The sequence below is a fragment of the Vulpes vulpes genome, chromosome 4 (genome assembly GCF_048418805.1).
Source record: "Vulpes vulpes isolate BD-2025 chromosome 4, VulVul3, whole genome shotgun sequence".
Classification (NCBI taxonomy): domain Eukaryota; kingdom Metazoa; phylum Chordata; class Mammalia; order Carnivora; family Canidae; genus Vulpes; species Vulpes vulpes.
This window is the reverse complement of record NC_132783.1, coordinates 86,537,289-86,555,748: the sequence shown is the minus strand read 5'-3', so window position 1 is coordinate 86,555,748 and position 18,460 is coordinate 86,537,289. Positions and strand designations below refer to the sequence as shown.

At 43.2% G+C, this 18,460-nt stretch overlaps 1 protein-coding gene across 32 annotated transcripts in view; it reads left to right on the top strand.

Annotated features, from left to right (window-relative positions):
- Positions 1–18,460, top strand: part of KCNMA1 (potassium calcium-activated channel subfamily M alpha 1) — a 717,848-nt gene that overhangs the window by 628,192 nt on the left and 71,196 nt on the right. For all 32 annotated transcript variants that reach the window (XR_012001127.1, XR_012001126.1, XM_072756332.1 and 29 more), the window contains 3 exons: positions 7,043–7,166; positions 11,366–11,590; positions 15,070–15,262. Coding sequence is in view for 30 of the 32 variants with exons in the window: in XM_072756332.1 (XP_072612433.1) it covers positions 7,043–7,166; positions 11,366–11,590; positions 15,070–15,262 (542 nt within the window). In the remaining 2 variants the exon portion in view is untranslated. The remainder of the gene's footprint in view (positions 1–7,042; positions 7,167–11,365; positions 11,591–15,069; positions 15,263–18,460) is intronic.

Sequence of the window (18,460 nt, the reverse complement as noted above, 5' to 3'; positions counted from 1 at the left end):
TGAGAAAGATTATTTATGGTATGAAAACCCAAATAACCCAAATATGAGTCCTTTTGAAGAGACCACCTGAGACCCTCTTCGGCACAGCCTGTGACTCACTTGCTTGGCCTGCCACTCTTGAGCATTGCATTCAAGGACTTAGTTACTAACTGCCTTGGAGTAGAAGAAGAAATGGAGTAGAAGAAGAAATGAAGAGAAAGGAGGGCAAAAAAACAAAAAAACAAAAAACAAAAAATGGAATTTTAAATGTACGTTACAAGAACTAATATTTTATTGGCTGTTTAATGTTTATTTGCTAATTATAATTAGCTCGTGGGATGGAGGTCAGCAAGAAAGAGATGTTAGTGTCTCACTTTATCACTGAATAGTTGCTTGTAGTCCCAGTGGCAAAGACTAGTTCTGTGGAGTGTATCCATTGTGTCAAGCACCACTGTGGGGCTACGGGGATATTTTTGAGGTCTCACACTTTGTTTCAAATGTTCCTCCTGAATCTATCTTCCTCCATAACCAGAGACAGGAGCCGCTTTCTCCTGTCTTCTTAGGAACTCCTACCAGAAGAGGTGAGAGATGCTCCTTCAGAGATAATAATTTGCATTTGTAGGAGGCAGCTGGATTTTGTTCATTCTCCACTGCAGAGCCCTGAAGCACAGTGCCCTGAGCTGCAAAGACAGACAGACTAGCCGGGTGGGCATTCATGGAAGGCACAGCTTGTATGAATAATCAGTAGGAAAGGAAATTACCCCATGGGCCTTTGTCAGGACAATGTGCAAAGGAGAGCCTCAATAATCAATTAAGCCTGGGAAAGCTTTTGCCGTGTTCCAATATTTGAAGACTCAGTTCAGGAACATCCACATTTTTATAGCAACCGAGGAGCCCCAGCGAGTTAAATTTTTCATATCTATGCTTCTTGCATCTTAGCTCACACCTCCAAAGTCCACAGCTAGAAATTAAGCATGCCTGACTTCAAATAAAGAATAAAAGATCATTGTTTTGAGGGTCTGCAGAGCAAGGAATGCCACTTGCCATCAATTAATCTGAGGAAGTGAACTAAATGCCCTGCTAGAGCAGAAACACAAAAAGCTTGCCTTGAAGACAAGTGCCTAAAGCAAAACCACAAATCCCTCTTCCAGCAAACCTGCTGTGGGGAAACCAGTATTATATTTTAAAGAGCACAGTTCCGCTTATAGGCAAATACAGCAAATCCCAGTTTTTCTGTAGCAGTGGGTTCAACACTGGCCTTCAGAAATTTACATTAAAGTACAAGTAAACAAACCAAAAAAAAAAAAAAAAAAAAGTGTGAAAGAGGAAAGTTACAGCATGGTTTTTTAATTGTGTCCTTTGCTTGAGCTTTGGGGCCTCATTTTCATCTCCTAAGGCTTCTCCTATCATTCCAAGCACCCCATTTAGGTTGAGGCCCACCCTGCAGTGGTCTCCCTGGGAAATTGGAGGCTGGATAAAATGTGAGAGAAATTCTCAGCCAGGGAGAATGAACAAAATCCAGCTGCTTCCTACAAATGGGAGGGGGTGGAAGAGGGGGCCAAGCAGCATTGGCTCCCAGTCAAGACCTGTTCAAACCTTGCCTCTTCTCTCACTGGCTGTGCCATATTAGCCATGTTACTTAACCACTTTCTTTTCCAACCATGCAAATGGGTAATAATAGTGGAAATTACCTGCCAGTGTTACAGTCATGAGTAAATCATAAAACCTAGGTAACAGTTCCAGCCCTAAACATTTTATAACAATTCAACTCATGGTGGCTAACCATTTATGGTGGCGATACTAGTAGAAATAACTATAGTAACCCTATATGTGTATTATTAAACTGCCCTACCCTTACCATCTCCTTTCATAAGAGCTACAAATATATGAGTGGCTTTTTAGCAAAGTATAAAGAATAATAATAATAATGGTAGTTAACATTTACTGAGGGCATGCTCTGTGTCATGTTCTATGCTAAGTGCAGGACAGGGCTTTACTCGTGTAATCCTTAAATGGAATCCATTAAGTCATGTACTCTAATTGTACAGATGAAGAAATCGAGGCAAGGTGCAATGTAGCAAGTAGGAGGTAAGCCAAAACTTGCAGACAGATATTTTGGTTGCGGAGCCACTATGCTATATTGTCACTTAGGAAATAGGTGGTTTCCTCCCCTCAGTGATTTCTACCCCAAAAACATCCCTTTTGGAGACAGCTCTTGGGTCAAATGAATCAATTAAGTGGCAGGTGTCCAGGCTTCCTCTTTCCTTTGAACTGGTTGTCATAGGTATCAACCCAAAAGTGTGGTTTTGAGTTAAAGGCTCAAGAGAAGTGCCCTCTCGGGCAGAGCAGATATGTATGTTGGGGTGGGGTGGGGTGGTGCTGAGGGAGGGAGGTACTTTGGCCTGAACTCTTTGAATAAGATATTGTGTATTTCTGGTATCATTTTGTAGATTCCTAAACAGGTGGCAGGATGCATTTCTTCCTGAAATGAACAGGTGAGACTCGAGGGCAAGAAGGGCAGCTAGGGTCCCTTCTAGAGATCGACAGCTGATACATTGTGCCCACTTTTCAAGGTGGACTGTTGTATGGGTTTCCTGGGGCTGCCATAACCAGCTGGCACACACTGGGTGTCTTGATCAATAGAAATTGATTTTCTCACACTTGGGGATGTTAGAAGTCCAAGATCAAGCTGCCAGCAGGGTTGATTTCTTCTGAGTCGGTGAAGGAAAGCTCTGTTCCAGGTCTCTCTCCTGAGTTTCTAGATGGCTGTCTTATCTCTGTGTCTTCGCATGTCTGTACATGTCTGTGTCTACATTTCCTCTTCTTATAAGTGCAGCAGCTATATTGAATTCGGGCCCATCCTAATTACCACTTCTTAATTTAATTTCCTCTTTAAAGACTCTATCATACAGTCTCATCCTGAGGTACTGAGAGTTCGGACTTTGATATACAGACTTGGTGGGGGACAGAACGATGCTCACTTAACAGCTGTGCAACAGATAGACCTCACCTCAGAGAGATTCTGTTACTTTAAAATAATGCATGTACATCGGCTCAGTGGTAAATGACAAGTGAGCCTTGAATCAATTATGGTGTATTTTAGGGGAGTTGAGATTACTTCATGAGTTAGGGAAATGTATAAAATAAGTAAGATAGGAAAGACAATATCTAGTATTTCTCCTTAATTCTAACTAAGGGGCTTTTGAGTAACTGTCTTAGAACGTTTGAATGTGGTTCTCTTAATCATTTTATGAACAAATGATGCTGGGATGATTTGTTCCGGGATGTTTCTGGTGGACTTCCTTTCTAGTTACAGCAGACTGTCTGGTTCTTCTCCTGGGCCTCCCCGATCATAACAATGTTAGTTGTTGTGCTCAGTGGCAAATGCTCCAACTTTCTTTTATTGATGTAAACTCCATCAACCTCAATTTAGAAGCGCAAGTTCCTACGGCCAACTGGCTCTTCACTATTCACCTATGTCAGAGACCTCTGCAGTTTAAGCCAACCTAAGCCACTTTAAATCACTACAGCAACAGATATCATAAAGAAATTCATCCTGTCCGGTTCAAAGTAGTTACTGGAATAAACCATGTCCCAAGCTTTCTTCCAGATGGTAGAACCCAGTGAATGAGGAACACTCGTGGTCCTTCATGGAACTCTAAAGTCATCAGTCTTTATTTCTTCTGATCTCCCATCATTGCTCTGACAACATTTCTAGAGTTACTTAATGACCTCTGGCCTTTTGATTCCCAGAAGTGGCCCAGAAGGATTTCCAGAATCCTTCTACCCACCTCTTTCTCAGTGAGAGAACAGTACCTCAAGGCTTGAAGGTCTTCTAGGTTCATGTAACATTTACAATGAAATCTCTGTATCCCAGCTTTTCTGGAATGTCTCAAATGATGAGAAATCCACTCTCTTGGGAAACAACTCATGTCATTTTTTTAAAAACCCCTTCCATTTTTATAACATTCTTCATGTTTGGAAACTTGATTTTTGTTCTATCTAAACTCCACACATGGTTCTTAACCTGCTCCCAATCAGTCATATGCAATCAGTGGATTCCATCTTCCATTTGAGGACCACAATGGCACATCAGAGGACTGGCTACTGTGACTGGCCTGAGTCTGCTATACCTCAGACTGGACAATACCACAGCCAACATCATCAGCTATGGTTTGGGATGCCATCCTTGGGCTCATATAGGCCTCCAGGGGATCCTAATGGCTGCTAGTTGATCAACACTAAAATAATCTGAGATTCCTCCTCATTTCTAGGGATCAGATAAAATGTTAACTTCTCTGGGCAGCCTTCCTTAATGTTACTCAAATCCAGGCAATTAACAGCTTCTTTCTTGGTATTCTCATGCCACCTTGTGTGCTATAACACTCATCACAGTGTATCACAACTCTTGATTGACGTTTTCTCTCTCTTGCTATATTATGACCCTCTCTTTGACTAGGGACTGCATCCTAATCATCAGGGTAGTCTCCATTCCTGAATCAAAATAGAAAATTCATGTTTATTGGCTGCTTTGATGATTCAAGAAATCAAAGTTCAAAGTCCAGGTATCAATGACTGGTCAGAAAAGGAACTATTTTTGTTTGGGGAGACTTTTTAATGGTCCTAAGATCAGACCCTTTGAGGAAAATCCTGGGTAATACTTTTAAATTATCCAGGCCAGGGTGAGAGGTGTGTGGGGAGTACAGAGTGCAGCATGACATACCACTGAGACTTCTCAGGTGCTTCTGGATATTACAGTGCCAATCATGGCTTGCAACCCTAGTGTCAAATTACACCTGAAACTACTATAACATTGTATGTCAACTACACTTCAAGAATAAATAAGATTTTTTAAAGAAGAAATTATACCTGCTTTCCCCAGACCCTCACCCCAGTTAATGAGGCTTGACATTAAACAACTGTCTTTTCTCATTGAGGGATGACTGATCATCAGGCTTGTTTATTTACTTTTCTAAAATGAGGGTTGGAGGTATTATAGGCAAGTTTCAAGCCCCTTTGAGATAATACTCCCTCTCTAACCAATAAACTGGGCAAGAGAATTTGAAACTGGGTCTATTTCTTTAGAGAAAATTTATTAAGATCCTCTTGCAACTAAAATGTGTTCTTCTAGGGCTGGGAAGACTTCATTCTGGTATTTTCTGAAATCTCTTTGGTGGTTTCTAACCACCTACCTATCACAGATGGTTAGATATCCTATCACAGATGGATATCTATGAAAACTATTAAAGATTCTTCAAGGACAAAAAGAAAATCAAAAGTTGCTCTTGCTCTGATCTGTGACCAGTTCTTAGGAGCAACTGCCTTTTTTATTTCAGCATTTTTGACTGAGTTCAGTATTTGAAAGGTGGCCTGGTGGTTTACAACACCTAAAGATCTCCCAACAGCTCAGCTACTGAGATGCTATTCCAAGGTGGATTGTTTTTCTCTTTTGAAGATTAGATATGACAGTTCCTATAGTAATCTAGCATGTTTGTTGAAGATAACTTTGCAGAATTGCTCACATGGTATTTGTCATTTGGTATAGCCTAAAAGCAAATTCTCAGGAATAAATAAATGCAGTGAGAGTTTTCCCATCTTAAGTCGGTGTGGAGTGAATACCGGGGGCAGGGGAACAGTTCATGATAGGTATCCTAATATCCCAAAAGCTTAGTTCTAGGGCTGTGGATCATGTAGGAGAGATTTCTGTCCCGCTTTCTATGTAGTGGACATATAAATGAGAAGTGTCAGAGAAATTTCAGAGGGAAAAATACTAAAAACTAAGTAGTCACCCACTGATGCTTAAAATAGATCATATAAAGGTAAAATCACTTTATAATAAGTTTTTGGAATTCAAACCTTTTTATATTTTCTATCTTGAATTGGTGATACTATTTAGGAAAGATAACTCCCCTGCAAGGACAGGTAGATATGTCCGTGACAGCGTCCTAATTATATGTGGTCAATGTTGTAGAAACCTAAAAGACCTTCCCCCAATTGAGATATGGAATCACTATCAGAGATGGAATCGGACAATGAATATGACCCAAGATGTAGGAGTATGTTTCTTATGCTGTGAGCCTGTTAGACCTGCCTGATTTTATTGTAATTCCTAAGGTTGTTGGTAAGGCTTTGCCAGCCCACTGGAGGGGAGGCCTCTGCAGCAGCATCGTTCCTCTCCACCAGTAAACAAGGCAAGAGGATGAATTCAAGACAAGTTTATTAAGATGCGTCTGAGCTTGAGCTCTCATCCAAGGAAGGCTGCAGTTGGGAGGTGCAGTGGGGGTGGGGGGAGACCGTCATTGGATGGTGAGTGCAAATACAGTTGTCAAGGCAAAGAGAGAGGGTGTTGTTTAGTATTGAAATCATGTATTCCAGATGTGGGCATTTGGTAGTCAATCTGCTCTGAAGTGACATGCTGCTGAATCTTTAAAGGGCTTCAGCCGGGGAGAGCAAAATCTGATTGGGCAAATTGCTAAAATATTTAAAGTGCAGCCTGTTAAAGCTTTTACTGCGAAGAGCATCACGTCAGAAGTTGTAGTCAGAAAGAGCAAGTAATTGGCTTTCCATCCTCATGCCAGTCAGTCAGCATGAGGCTCTATTCGTATTCCTTCCTCTTCATTGCCAATGCTAATAACAACCCTTTGGTATGAGTGTGTGTGTGTGTGTGTGTGTGTGTGTGTGCGTGCGCCCGCGTGCGCGCGCATGCCCACGCACATGTGTGTGTGCATGCGCGCACACACATGCACACACTGAGGAGACTGGATGATTGGTAAAATGAGAATTGGAGGGAGAGGTATCCATGAAAGGAGGCTAAGTCCACAAAATGACATGAAGATCATTTTAGAGAATTACTAGGTGATAAAGGTAGCCTGCATTTCCCCGTGATGGTGATGGTTGGGGCAGTTGTCCTTTAAAGAAAGGGTTCTGCAAACCAAAGAATGGCCTTCAGTGGCGGCCACTTACCATGTGTCTTTCAACTCCTCTGAGATATTACACAGGGGGCACTTTCCATTTATAATTCATTACGTTTTCCACTTAGGTTTTCTTGTCATTTTCTCCCCAGGCATGACCCCTTGTTAATTCCTGGCAATGATCAGATTGACAACATGGACTCCAATGTGAAGAAGTACGATTCTACTGGCATGTTTCACTGGTGCGCACCCAAGGAGATAGAGAAAGTCATTCTGGTGAGTGGCGGGCCACAGAATCCGTGCTATCCACTTCTGTCCCAAACTACCACGGCCAGGAATGAGGTTTCTCTAACTGGCTGGTGGGAAGATAGGGTCCCTGGGCCTAATTATTTTTGATAACAAAAATTTGGGACACAGACTGAAGCAACTGGAACTCCTATCAGAATATGAGCCAAGGCTATTTTTAATCTCTGAATATTTATTGGCTCGTTACAATATGTGCTGTGTAGAAGGCACCATGGGAGGCGGTATGTATGTAATTCCTATGGATGTGGCTCTGCTTGACCTCTTTACACTTCAGTTCTCTTATCTGTGAGAAGATGGGATGAGAATGACCCTAACTGCTAGGGTTGTAGTGAAGAGTAAAACCCACAGGGGACTCAATAAAGTTACTTATTATTATTAAATGCCTTGAAGAGATACGAATGCTACCAATATAATAAATAATATTTTTTGTTTATAACAATGTCTTGTCTTCTTCTAGATAATAAGCCTTGCATATTTGGGATCCTTCTTAGCACATGATGCAAAATGCATTTGCTGATGACAATGATGAGCCATGAGTCCACCTCGGACAAGTGGGGGCTGAGAGCCCTATTTCATGGTTAGGTCATCTCAGTAGCAGCATAGGCTTCTTCTGGTCTCTCTTAGGAATGTCAGCCTAGATAACAATCCATTCTACTCTGTGGACTTGTCCTGTTAACAGCTTTAGGTTTTAATGCCCACATCAGCTTCCCTACAGTTTATTGTACTGCTAATCCATGAAAAATGGATTAATAATCAGGAAGGTCAAATGGAAGAGTTCTTTTTCCTTTATGCCGTCTCATTGCAGATTGCTGTGCCCTGCTTCTTTATGTCAGCCAGGAAAATCCTATCACTTCTGATGTCATGGCCACCCTTCTCAGAAAAGGGCTGTCCGAGTTCCTCAGAATGACTTCATACTCTAATCCACTAGATTTTTTCCCTGTGTTTTTATATGAATGTGTCTATGTGTGTGTGTTCTCAGTTTAATGATAATCAAGCAATTAAGAGCCAATACAGGGTTGTTCTAGAGGCTGTCTTGGAGGTGTGAATGTTGCAGACAAAAGCATGGAGAGTCAGAATTCTCAAGAAACAGCTATTGTCCAATTTTCCAAGAGCGCAAATGGTTCTAATCACAAAGGTGCTCCGTGTATTTACATCCTGATGTATTCACTGCACTTTTGCCCTGTTGATCCAAACTCAGACTGGTGCTACCCATTTGGAGCTGGTAAAGGGCTGGTATCAAATCTGGAATCCAGAGTTTTAATGGCTTACCTCTATTCCTGAAGAGTGTATGGCTAATTGACATCCAAACAAAGTCCCTTCTGGCATGAAAGAGTTTAAGGAAGTGAGTTACTGCTTCTGTCATCTGAAAAATAACATCGTTTAACAAAACATTTATAATAGGCCATTTATGTGCTAGGTGCTGCTCTTGTCACTAGGGGTACAGCCCCTGACAATGACTGCTGTCATAGAGCTTATGTTCTAGGAAAGGCAAAGAGAAGATATGCAGGTGAACAACTGAATATAGGAAAACAGTTCAGACACTGATACAGTGCTATGAAGACAATCAAGGAGGGCCATGGGCCAGAAAGGGACCCAGGAGGTGTTATTTAGACAGTGTGGTCCAAGAAGCCCCCTCCAAAGTCACACTGGAGCAGAGATGAGAATGCTCAGAAGAGCCAGCCATGTGAAGATGCTTTGGGGTTGCATGCATCCACTGGGTGCAGGGCACTAACTGCCCTGGGGGCTAGAAAATATGAAGTAGCCTCAATCTTGAGGAAATGGTCATCTAATTAGAAGACATAAAATGCAGCCATGAAATAATATATTTAATGCTGCGTGTTATGAGGCACAAATGCTATTCACATCTAGGGGAGAAGGACTAGGATTCAGCTGACGGGCCAGGGGAGTCTTAGTGGATGCACACAGATTGTGCTTTGAAGGGTTTAAGGCCACAAAGGCCCAGCTTGGGCTAGGCCTTCAAGGATGTGTAGGAAGCAGAGGATTGTGCATGTGAGTAGTTGTTCCGTTGGGTCCTAAGCCTGACAGAATCAGACTCTAGGAATTGGGATCTTGACAGGATTCTGTAGGTGACATTACTATGGCTGGTCTAAGGATTGGTGTATTGGTCCCCAGATCTAAGCTCCTGTGGTCAGCCACTTTGTTAGCTGGAGCCTTTCCCACCTCCCAGTGTCACGCTCCAGCCCCTACTCTTGACCCAGTTTGTATTCCTCAGGCTCACTGAAGAGAGCTTGACTCCCTGGTGACCTAGCCAATTAAAAGGAATTAGAGGGCCACCTGGGTGGCTCAGTCCATTGAGTGTCTGCCTTGGGCTTGGGTCATGATCCCAGCCTGAATCAGGCTCCCTGCTCAGCGGGGAGCTTACTTCTCCCTCACCCTCTGCCCCTCTCTCACCCCCTCCCCACTTGTGCTCTCAGCTAGCTCTGATACTCTCTCTCTCAAATAAATAAATATAATCTTTAAACAAAATAAAAGTAATGAGAAACCCCATCACAGCATACTGTAGACCGGTTGATGCTCTACTAGTGGTATCCAGGCATTCAGACTTCCAAACAGCCAGCTAACTAACTTTAGGTCTTCTCCATGAAGCAGGGATGTGGGATGTTGACTTCTCAGTGGGTCCTCCTTGATCACCATTTCTAAGACATTCTTACGGCCCCTGTCATAGGTGTTCTGTACTATTGCAGAGGGAAACTGATCATGGTGACAGCCCCTGCTTTATTCTAACGATCGGGGTGTGAAAGCTAGCTGCTTCTCCTCCTTGGGGGTTACTGTAATAACCCTGACATTGTCGTGAATTGTAATATTGGCATTTAAACAATCAATACACCAGTCAATTCTAGGGATTAAATCAAGCAGTCTGATATGTGCAGTGGACATTAATATGCCTCCCCCTAAAGCATTGTAAGTCACATGGGGCCATCCAGGCATGCAGTGGGTGGATAGGGAGGAAGGAAGGCAAGAATGGGAGGTATTGGAGAAGCGTCCAGAAGGAGGAGCAGAGAAAGACCCACTAACTGGCCTCCTCCTGTGTTGCTCTCTTCACTAATATAGTGAGCAAAAGGCAGTGGCTTCCTACTTGCATAGGAAGCTGGGGTCCTCTACTCACTAGAGTTACTTTATTCATTCATTTGAAATCAAGCCTAGGGTTGGGAGAAGCCATGGGGCTTGTTGCTCTTGCTGACCAATCTCTCAATCCTTTTAGTTATTCTCTGGGAGTCTTCCTCTGATGACATACACAGTGGGCATGTCCCTGGAAACCACAAAGCAGCAGTGGACAGGGGTCAGCAGACTCTGCAAAGGGTCATATAATAAATGAGTTAGATCTTGCTGGCCATACAGTCATTGTCAAGCTAATCAGGTCTGCTAATCAGGTCTGCTGCTGTAATGTAACCACAGCCATAGGCAATACCTAAATGACTAAGATTGACTGTGTTGCAATAAAATTTCAACAGAATTTGAATTTTATATATTTTTTCACATATTATGAAATCTTCTATCCTTTTTTTCCAACCATTTTAAAATGTAAAAACCAATCTTGCCTCAGTAAGACATACAGTAGCAGATTGTAGATCAAGTTTGGCCTGTGGGTCATAGTTTGCCAGCTCCTGGCATAGGATGTCCTGGTCTACCTACTGATGTGATGATGTAGTATGAAACCCCATTGGTGAGTCCAGAACTCAAAACTCAAACTTCTCAAGCTGAGACTGGCATAGATCTTACCATTTTATCATCATTTCAGCAAGAGAGCCAAAAGAGGCAGCTTAGCTTATTGACAATTTCACGGAAACGAAGACTTCTCCTTCTAAACAACATAAATATTGCTATTCCTTCTTATTTTTCCTCCTAATAATCATCAGGAAAGACCACCTGCTCATATGTATTATGGCATAACTTTCTTAAATCTTTGTCGAAGAAGACATCGTTATGTGTAGACATATGTTTATATATGTTTATTATACCAGTACGATGCATACACACATACTCAAATTATAAATATATATGACATGTCTGTAACATGGATGAAATTTTTAAAAAGCACACAGAAAGCACTCAACAAATGTTTATCTTTATGAAGGTGATTTTTAAAAAATCATTACCACCACCTTGAGGTCTTTTCTTCAATGCTGGTACGCTTCTCCCTGTTGCAGACTCGAAGTGAAGCCGCCATGACCGTCCTGAGCGGCCACGTGGTGGTCTGCATCTTTGGCGACGTCAGCTCAGCCCTGATTGGCCTCCGGAACCTGGTAATGCCGCTCCGTGCCAGCAACTTTCATTACCACGAGCTCAAGCACATCGTGTTTGTGGGCTCCATTGAGTACCTCAAGCGGGAATGGGAGACGCTTCACAACTTCCCCAAAGTGTCCATACTGCCTGTAAGTCCAAGATCATGTTATTGATGCTTTTTCCTTCTTTTCATTCACAAAAGAAAATCCCAGATGGATATAATAGCTGTAGCTTTGATCAAGCATCTGCTTCTTCATCTGGTTATGGGCCTGAGGACTCAGCCCTTCCCCTGTGCTCTGTCTAGGAATATCTAAACCCTGGGAGACCTTATTAAAAGGAATTTGCAGGCAAGATCAGCTGCTCATCAAGCATGAAGTTAGGCTGGTATCAAGTGCATTACCATATCAGTGTCTATATACTCTGTCCTGCCTACCCTAAACCTAGCGCTTCGAGATATTATGATGCTTACAGCAAAATTTACTCATGGAACTACTTTTATCATTGTACTTATGACATTATTAGTGCTTCTGTAAATCTTGGACCTAACACTTTCTGTTTTTAACTAAGTGGATTTAACAGAGTTCTTTCTCCATTCTTGCTGTACAGAAGGCCAACCCCTTCTGCTGGCCACTCCCTGCCTCCCATTCACTTAGAAGCCTAGCACTGTTTTCATGTGTGCATGCACATATGTGCATGTGCTATTCTTGAGTTAAAAAAATGCTAGGACCCAAATCTAAAAAGAACAGTTTGGGACATTCCACAATGTAGAGTAAGGATGTGGGATGTATGGCTTGGGAGTCATTTAATTACTTCCTAACCATTAATCAATATGCTTTTCGTAAACTTTTAAACAATTCTAGGTTCAGTACACTTATTTAGTAAGCACATGTCGTTAAGAAGAGTCACCTGAAGAAAAACAAAATAGTCATATGCATAGAAGAACATAAACAGATATGTACCTTGCTAGTTTCTGTCATGATGGATTTGATTATGTATTTCCACAATTGTCTTCTACGTGTGCTTTTCCACATGGTCCCCTGGGAACACATGGACTGGGGTCTAAAAGTATTTTGTAAAGAGCTTATTATTTTACTGGGCTACACGAGTCTGTGTGTCTATGTGTGTGTGTGTGTGTGTGTGTACATGTGCATGTGTGTGGTGTGTGTGTGTGGAGTGTTGGGTGTGTGTATAATGTTTCGTGTGTGGGTGCATGCTGTGTGTATATATGTGTGTTTCCGTCTGTGTGCCCTTGTGTACATACATGCACTCACCTGCTGGTATGTATACAAATAAGCTCTCGTGTTTGCAGGTCCTTTATTAACCCTCCAAAATTTAGTGCACTCAAGCACACTATATTGGCACAATGTGGGCCTTCATCTATGTCTTCATATATTTCATTGTTTAAACAGTGCCCTACATCTGAAGCCAGCCCAAAGAAACATGATGTTTCTAAGCATGTCATTGTATTTCTTGAGTTTTGAAATCATGTGTATATAACTGTGCATGGATTGTCTTACATCACAATTACTGCTGGATTCCTTACAAGGTGAAAATTAAAAGAATATAGATGTAGGCAATTGAGGCTTAGACACTGGGAAAATGATTCAAGAAGTTGGTCTGACTTATTTTGTACCAAGAGATCCCTGGAAAAGAGGGATTCTTCTCCTCTCAAAAGATACTGCTTCCAGAGCCTGAAACTAGTAGCTTTCCAGCCCCATAGCACTAAATGCCTCCTCCTCCCTAATACTACTTTGCAGCAGCATCTTGGGGACTGAGAGCAGAATCATGACTCTCATTGGGTCATAAAAGGGGATTGATGGTCTCATTATGTGCAGCCAAATTCCATCATCCCAAGGCCCCTTCCTTCTCCAGGAGGGAGAATGAGAGGAAGGTATCCAGGGATGGATGTTGTTGGCCGACCTTCTCCTTCTACAGTCGGTGAGTTGAAGGCAACTCAAATCTCCATGTAGGCCAAGCAGACACTGGGTTCAGGCTGGAGAACCAAGTGTGTAGACTCCAAAATGATGCCTTATGGCCCCTGGGGAGCCCTGACATGGGATGGCCTGGTGGGTTCTGCTATGGTCTCTCCTAGGGACACAGAGCATGTGGAGGTCACCCCCTCCCCTCCAATACTAATCCCTCTATTCCACTTGAGCTTGCATTCTTCACCTCTCTGTCATCACCTCCTTGTTCTGTTTTTTTTTTTCCTCCCTCACTGCTTTTTGTTGTTATGGAATTTTAAAAAAAATCTGTTTACTGGCTTATTTATTTTTAATTATACCAGTAATATACAAATACATTCTTGTTATAAAATATTCAAACAAGATAGAGGTATATAAACTCAAAAACTTTTTCCTTTACCCCCCCAGTCTTATTCTCCTCCCTAGAGGCAATTACTATTATCAGTTTAGTGTATATTTTCCCTGAAATCTCTCTCTGAATGTACATGCATTTATAAGTTTATTCACGAATATACAGTTTTATTTTGTGGGTTTCTTTTTACATAAATGAAATCATACTTTTCTGAGTTATCTAGAACTTGTTTTTGTGTGTGTATGTTTTTTCCTGTCACTTATCCCTGTCACTTATTTTAGAGATCCTTCCAAGGCTATGCCTACGTGGAGAACTGTCTTGGTCTCTCAACCTGCTGCATAGACTCCCCTTGAATGTATGTCCAGTGGTATTTTTAACCACTCCTAGGTGTTGGTCAATTAGTTGATTTTCTCGTTTTTTTTTTTTCATTAAAAATTTTTTTTGTTGTTTTTTAGAGAGGGAGAGAAAAGGGCGGGGGGGCGGGAATTCGGAAGGAGAGGGAGAGAGAGAATCTTAAACAGGCTCCATGCCCAGTGTGGAGCCAAGTGCAGGACACAATCTCACGACCCCAAGAACATGCCCTGAGCCGAAACCAAGAGCCGGATGCTTAGCTGACTAAGCCACGTAGGCGTCCCTCTTGTGTTTGTTTTTTCTTGCTGAAAAAATACAATAAAATTACATGACTTGAAGCTGAACTCCTTTTCCCCTTCGCTTTGCAAGATTCACATTCCTTCCAACCCTCCCACATCCGCTAGGTTGAGCAGCACCATCAGCCCCCCACCCCGCACCCCCCATCTCATCACACCGTGCTCACTGGCTATTTCCCCTTGGCTGCATTGGAAATTCTAGTTGGAGCTGCTGTTTTTGCCCGAGACAGAAGTGACCTGCTATTAAATAAACAGGCATTTGAAACCCACCCCCTCGTTACGTTCTGAAAGCCAGAGGTTGCCACAGGACAGTTTCTTAAATCAAGACAATTTCCAGGCAGGAAAAAGATGTAGAACCCTGGCATTATTCCTCTCCCTCGTTTGTTAGCAACGGCTTGATTGAGTGTGGAGAGCAAGCCTGAAATGCCGCCATCAGCACCGACTACCCTTTAGATTAGCACACAGCTCCTATTCCCTTGAACGTAGTTAGGCCAGCTTAATGTCAAGGCATAAAAAAGATACTTGTTAAATAATTTCCCAAAGCTCCGGCTCAATCTTTAATTTGTTTTTATTTTTTTTCCCTCTTTCCCTCTCGTGCCTCGGTCTCACTTTTGCTTTTCTTCTTCTTCTTCTTCTTCTTTTTTTTTTTTCTTTCCTCTATGCCAAAGGGTACGCCATTAAGTCGGGCTGATTTAAGGGCCGTCAACATCAACCTCTGTGACATGTGCGTTATCCTGTCAGCCAATCAGAATAATATTGATGATACTTCGCTGCAGGACAAGGAATGCATCTTGGCGTCACTCAACATCAAATCTATGCAGTTTGATGACAGCATCGGGGTCTTGCAGGCTAATTCCCAAGGTAAGGACAGCCTGTAATACTTCTCTGCTGTGCCTGCGGGGGACAGGGGCTGGCAAGAGGGATATCCTTCACTCAGTAATTCAAAGAGGCTCACATCAGCCTGCCTGGCAGTGAAACCCACGGTCGCTGGGATGGCTTTCAAAGGGGCATCTGCTGCCTCTTCTTACCATCGTGGGAAGCGGGCTTGAGACCTGAACACCCACACTCAGACCGCCCCAGAGAGGAAAGCGGTCTTTCAATTGCCACCCCCTTCGTCTTCCCAAACAGTGGCTTTATGACCAGGGTTACCTGCTAAATGTCAGGCACTGGAGAGATGCTGGCTGAACAATTCCTAATGTTTCTCTCCAGTTTATATTTTTGCCATTGACCTATGTTAAGCTTTGCCATTGTTATAGCTGCGTGGGGGTGTTAAGCTTTGCCTTGTTATATGCTGACCTACGGGATGGTGACCCCCGGACAGTGGGGACGACAAGGACGCAGAAAATCATTCAGCAAGAGGTGTTGCTCATCAGCCCACACATTCTCTACAGGAGGCATGACGGAGCTAAATGATCCACATCTGCTTTATCCGCTCTGCCCCCATCTTCCTTGTCATTTACTCTGGGATCCTGGGCAGAGAACTGCTAGTGGAGATGTCATCCAGAAGTCTCAGAGAGGCAGCACAGCAAAACATCGTAACAAACAGCCTCACTAATCAGGGCCCTGGGAGGATGGGGTGTGAGGCCTTTGTGCAGGCTTGGCTGTGAATCCCAGGATCATTGCCACAAGTGTTCTACTGGAGGGGTGGCACTGGGGGCCTGATGGGGGCCTGAGTCCCATCAGCCCAGGACCAAAGGCTTAGGGAGCACGGCCCATGGAATCCTCTTCTCCACACAGTTCTGGGCTGGCGTCTGCCAATGAGAGCGGGGCACAGGGACGATCTGGAATCTGGAAGGGGAAAGAGGCCCTGGTTCTTTTTTTTTTTTTTTTTTTTTTGAGGCCCTGGTTCTATAGAGGCAGTGACAGCCAGACCCTGAGCAGATGTGAGGTTCAAAGCAACTCTTAGGGGAGCTTTCTGAGCATCACCGGCTTTGCTGCCAGGGACTGATGTGGGTGTGTATGGACTTCTTCAAGTTGCCTTCAGATCTACAGCGCCTCCTGTGGAAATTTCCATCTGCTGCTGCAAGTGAAACAGGCCAGTGGTGGCCTCTTTGATTTTTTTCTTGTAGCCCTTCCAGTGGTTGCATCAATGTCTAATTTTCTTCATACTTAGAATAGAGTGGCTTCTAGTCTTTTCTTTTCTTTCTTTTTTTTCTTTTTTTAGTTCAAGTAAGTTAACATATTGGTTTCAGGAGTAGAATGTACTGATTCATCACTTTACATATAATACCCAGTGCTCATCCCAATAAGTACCCTCCTTAATGCCCATCCCCCAGTTACCCCATCCCCCCCACATCCCCTCCAGGAACTCTGTTTGTTCTCTTAACCATGGAGTCTCTGTGGTTTGCCTCCCTCTCTGTTTTTATCTTACTTTATTTTTCCTTCCCTTACCCTATGCTCATCTGTTTCATTTCTTAAGTTCCACATATGAATGAAATCATATATTTGTCTTTTTCTGACTGACTTATTTTACTTAGCATAATACACTCTAGGTCAACCCATGTTGTTGCAAATGGCAAGATTTCATTCTTTTTGATGGCTGAGTAATAGTCCATTGTAGGTATATACCATATATTCTTTATCTATTCATCAGTAGATGGACATTTGGGCTATTCCCATAGTTTGGCTATTGTTGCTAGTGCATCTATAAACATTGGGGTGCATGTGCCCCTTCCAATCAGCACTTTTGTATCCTTTGGGTAAATACCTAGTAGTGCAATTGCTGGGTAGTAGAGTCACTCTATTTGTAACTTCTTGAGGAACCTCCATACTGTTATCCAGAGTGGCTGCATTCCCACCAGCTTGCATTCCCACCAGCAGCATAAGAGGGTCCCTCTTTCTCTGCATCCTCACCAACATCTGTTGTTTCCCGAGTTGTTCATTTTCACTTTTCTGACCAATGTGAGGTGGTATCTCATTGTGTTACTGATTTGTATTCCCTTGATGATGAGTGATGTTGACCATTTTTTCATGTGTTCTGTTAGATGGACTTGATGTGACCGTGACTGAAATAGTCTGAAGCTAGGTTTGACCTCTCCACTCTGCCATCCTCTGCCTCTCCCCTACATCTAAATCCTGGTCTCCACTTGCTCAGCTGGGCCACAGGCCAGAGCAACAGGTCAAGGAACTGAATGAGAGTCTTATCTACACAGCTCTGTACTAGGGAGCCAGAGCCTACCTCCTACCCTGCCTGTTCCGGGAGTGTGGGTGACAAAGGATATGAGGAGACAGTAAGCTGACCCTCTAGGAAGAAGAAGAGGCAAGCCACCATTTGGTTCCTGCCTTTCAGTACTTGTTCCGTGTGTGTCTCCCGGCTCTGGCCCAGCATGGGCATCCCCTGAGGATCTCGTTAGAAATGCAGACTCTCATGCCCACCTCAAACCTACTGGATCAGAATCTGCATTCTAACAGAGTCCCCAGGTGACTCTTGTTCACTGCTGTAAGGCACAATAATGTGCACGCTAACAAAACCCGGTCCAGTGAACACACTGACCAACCCGATTAGACGCTCCTCTTCTCGTGGCAGGAGCTAGCAAGGGGAATGGAAAGAAATGGAAGCAGGAGAAGCACTCCCTTGGGGCAGAGGAGATAGAACTGAGCGGGAGGGGCAAGAAAACACTCCCTCTCCCCAACATGTCTATTTTCTCCCAATTCAGTAACTGTGATTGTCAAGGTCCACAGATCAGAGTCTCAGTGCATAATTGAGTTACATATGCGTGTGATGCGGGTGTTCCTTCCAGGTCTCATAGACCAGATCCCAGCCTCTCAGATTCTATATGATGGCCAAAGTGGTAAAAATGCTTCCCCTCCCCTCTGCACATACCCATTTCTCCAAAGCCTTCTTTAACATTTTTTGCAAAGAAATAAGCAAGGAAAGTAGGTTTTGGTGGGAGATAAGGAAAAAAGGAAAGGGAGCTTTTTTTTCTTGCAAGAAAAGAGAAGGACACTCCTTTCATCCACCACCCCCCGAAACACACACACACACATCCCCAAAGAAGTCAGAGCATGTATCCTCTGGCCAGTGACCATTTTCAGACTCATGGTCAGCGGTGGAGTGGA